This window comes from Calidris pugnax, unplaced genomic scaffold (genome assembly GCF_001431845.1).
Source record: "Calidris pugnax isolate Ruff unplaced genomic scaffold, ASM143184v1 scaffold167, whole genome shotgun sequence".
Lineage (NCBI taxonomy): Eukaryota > Metazoa > Chordata > Aves > Charadriiformes > Scolopacidae > Calidris > Calidris pugnax.
The window spans coordinates 34,024-37,632 of record NW_015091045.1 but is presented as its reverse complement, the minus strand read 5'-3'; the positions used below and the strand labels follow the sequence as shown (position 1 = coordinate 37,632).

Here is a 3,609-nt window from a genome sequence, read left to right as displayed (position 1 = left end):
CCCTGCCGTTGCAGAGAGGAAGCAGATGAGACTGAGCCAGGGAGGGGATGGGGTTGGGGAGGAGTGACATTGCCTGGTGAGGAGGGGTGACACAGGCGTGGGGACCCCCAGGCTTGCCCAGGGTCTGATGGTGGCCCTGACTGGGGTGGCTTTGGGATCAGGACAACTGAGAGTATTAATTTCCCCACCTCCCCAGCATCCTTACCCCCTGATTGCATCAAAGCCTCGTTAGCGTTGGGCCATCTAATGGTGTCTCTCCTTCTGTGCCACCCAGAGCCTGCCCGAGGAGGAGCAGCAGCGGGTGTTAGGCGAGGAGAAGATGCTGGGCAGCAACCGGAAAGGGGCAACGAGTCCAGCATCCAAAAAGTCCTCACCAGAGACGGGCAAGGTGAGAGCGGCAAGTGGGGAGATGGGGCAGCACATGGCAGAGATATGGGATGGGGTTGCTGGCATCTCAGGGTGCTTCCAGGGCTTCATTCCTTCGTTCTTTCACCATGTTTTTCCTGGGGTTGAAGGCCACCGGTGTGAGGCAGGTCCCTCTGTGGGCTCGCCCCCACCCACGGCCCCATGTCCCTCCTGCAGGCCAGCTCAGAGAAGCCCAAACGGCCCATCTCCGCCATGTTCATCTTCTCGGAGGAGAAGCGGAAGCAGCTACAGGAGGAGAGGCCGGAGCTGTCAGAGAGCGAGCTCACCCGGCTCCTGGCCCGCATGTGGAATGACCTCTCCGAGAAGAAGAAGGTTGGTACCATCTCCAACCCTTTGCCTCCATCCCTGTCTCCGTTGGCCATCACCGGGAGTCCAGGGGGACGCTCCCTGTCCTTGTCCTGCTTCAGGGGGATTTGCTCACCCCCAGGCACTGCAGTTTGGGGGACACTTGTCCCCAGGAGCATCACAGCTCTGGCGAGCCATCACCCAGGCATGGCTTTTGGCACTGATGGGTGCCACCAGCTGTGCCATCTCCCTTTTGTGACCTGGTGGGTCAAAACTCGGCAGTTTAAGAATGTTTTTTGATTGTTTTGATGTTTTTTTTCTGGTGAGGGGAAAGCCCTGAGATGTGGGTGTGCGTGGTGGGGGCACCGGAGGGAAGCTGCAGCGTCCTGCTGCTTGGTGGCCGGGGGCTTGTTCCTGGGAGGGGGTCCATAACTGTCCCTTCACCCCCTCTGTGAACCTTCCACAGGCCAAGTACAAAGCGCGGGAGGCGGCGATGAAGGCACAGTCAGAGAAAAAACACGGCTCAGATAAAGAGGAGCGTGGAAAGCTGCCCGAATCGCCCAAAACGGCCGAGGAGATCTGGCAACAGAGCGTCATCGGAGACTACCTGGCTCGTTTCAAGGTGAGGAGTGGGCCAGGAAAGGAGCTGGAACTGGGATCATCCCTCCCCACCAGCAGGAATTGCCTGGGACCTTCTCCCTGGCTTTCACACCCGAGGCGACAGGTTGGGGCTGGGAGCCACGGGGAGGACAGGGGTCACAGCAAGGGAGTGGGTGTCCCGTGGTCCATGGTGGAGCCAATGGTAGCCCTCTGGCATCTTGGGTTCATCTATAACATGGCGAGAGGGGGGGTGTCTGTCTTGCAGAACGACCGGGGGAAGGCGTTGAAGGCCATGGAGGCCACTTGGAACAACATGGAGAAGAAGGAGAAGCTGATGTGGATCAAAAAAGCGGCGGAGGATCAGAAGCGATACGAGGTGGGTCCCTGCTCCTCCCCACCCCTCATCGTGCCCCCGTCACTGCCCCTGTCTCCCTGACTCCTCTCTCTCCTCCGGCTCAGAGGGAGCTGAGCGAGATGCGGGCCCCTCCGTGCTCTACCAACTCCGCCAAGAAAATGAAGTTCCAGGGAGAGCCAAAGAAACCTCCTATGTGAGTACCTGGGGTCTGGAGCCTGAAAAGTTGGATTGGGATGAGACAAAAAAGCCTGGAGCAGCCCTTGGGGTGGAAGGAACCGGGGCTGGACCACGGTGGGATGATTGGTGGACACCCCGGTTCTCTATGGGCATCGTCTGATCCTGTCTTTGCACTCTCCCCCCCTCCTTGCAGGAACGGTTACCAGAAGTTCTCCCAGGAGCTGCTGTCCAACGGGGAGCTGAACCACCTCCCGCTGAAGGAGCGGATGGTGGAGATCGGCAGCCGCTGGCAGCGCATCTCCCAGGGCCAGAAGGACCACTACAAAAAACTGGCAGAAGAGCAGCAGAAACAGTACAAGGTGCACCTCGAAATCTGGCTCAAGGTGAGAATTGGACCCTGAAACCCAGCGGGGGGGGACGTGGGGGTTGGATGTCCTTGGGGATGCTTGGTGTGATCTCTGCTCACACCCTCCTTCCGGGCCACCACCATCTCCAGACCCTTTTTTGTCATTTTGTAACTTATAAAGTCTTTAAAAATTATAGGTGAGGAGGGGGCTAGACCTTCCCCATTCCTCCCTGTGCCCTGACCCCCTCTCCCCTGTCTCCGCAGAGCCTCTCGCCCCAGGAGCGGGCTGCCTACAAGGAACACACTTCCAACGTGAGTATCCACCTGGGGGAGGGTCCTGGGGGGAGCTCTGGGTGAGGTTGGGGTTGTGTGGGGTGGACGAGCCCAGCTCAGGAGAGCCCCCACAAAGGGGTTCACCCCCGTAGGAGCTCGGTGGTGGGGTTTTCTCTGTGCTGGGTGCTGGGAAGGAGCCAAACTGGAACCCTCCAGCTCTGAATGGTTTTGATTTGTGTGTGTTCTCCCCTTCCTCTCGTGCAGAAACGCAAGAGCATAGGGAAGATCCGGGGCCCCAACCCCAAGATGAAGCCGACGATGCAGTCCAAGTCGGTGAGTGGAGTCCAAGCGTATTGGGGACCCCCCCAGCACCCTCCTCCCTTGGTGTGTGTGGGGGGGAGGGCATCCCAAGGGGGGGACCCAGACCTCGAGGTGTCCCTGGTGCTCTCTGCCACCTGCATGATCCTTGAGACAATAAGCCCTCTCCAAATCGGTTCTCAAACCCACCCTGGTCTGATTTTTGCCCCCCCTGAAGTCTACAACATTCCCTTGCACCCCCTCCAGGAGCCTTTTTGGGGCCGTTTGCAGCATAAATGGGGAAAAGCTCCTGGGGAAAGGGTGGGGAAGGAGCCACCTGGTCCTGCTGGGTGGCTGGAGGAAGCCAAAGGCTGGTGGCCGAGGATGGGGAGATGCACCCATGGGTGCTGGTGTCCCGGGGCACCTGCCCGCAACCAACCCCCTCCCTCCCTGCAGGAGTCAGAGGACGAGGATGAAGAGGAGGACGAGGAGGAAGATGAGGACGACGATGAGGATGACGACGACGACAACGGCGACTCGTCGGAGGAAGGGGGCGACTCCTCGGAGTCCAGCAGCGAGGAGGAGAGCGAGGACGGGGACGAGGTGAGGGCTGCGGTGGGTGGGTGCCGTGGGGAGGGCGGTGGGGCCGTCCCGGGGCCCCCTACCCCTCACTTTATCCCCCCCCTCACCCTCCTCCGGGTCTGGTGGGGGTGTCCCCACCCGGGCTCAGATAGAACCGTGGCGGAGGAGCTCCCGGGAAGCGATGAGGGGGGGACACGGGGGAGGCAAAGGGGATCCCCACCCCACACACACACCCCCCCTCCTCCCCAAAACCCACCCCAAACCCCAT

General features: G+C 60.5%; 1 protein-coding gene across 1 annotated transcript in view; it reads left to right on the top strand.

The window, feature by feature from the left end:
• The window catches only part of UBTF (upstream binding transcription factor, RNA polymerase I), a 31,985-nt gene that overhangs the window by 20,767 nt on the left and 7,609 nt on the right, over positions 1-3,609 (top strand). The window contains exons 19-27 of the mRNA XM_014956470.1: positions 275-388; positions 583-738; positions 1,178-1,333; positions 1,577-1,687; positions 1,771-1,859; positions 2,037-2,226; positions 2,454-2,501; positions 2,727-2,795; positions 3,216-3,544. Coding sequence (XP_014811956.1) covers positions 275-388; positions 583-738; positions 1,178-1,333; positions 1,577-1,687; positions 1,771-1,859; positions 2,037-2,226; positions 2,454-2,501; positions 2,727-2,795; positions 3,216-3,544 — 1,262 coding nt within the window. The remainder of the gene's footprint in view (positions 1-274; positions 389-582; positions 739-1,177; positions 1,334-1,576; positions 1,688-1,770; positions 1,860-2,036; positions 2,227-2,453; positions 2,502-2,726; positions 2,796-3,215; positions 3,545-3,609) is intronic.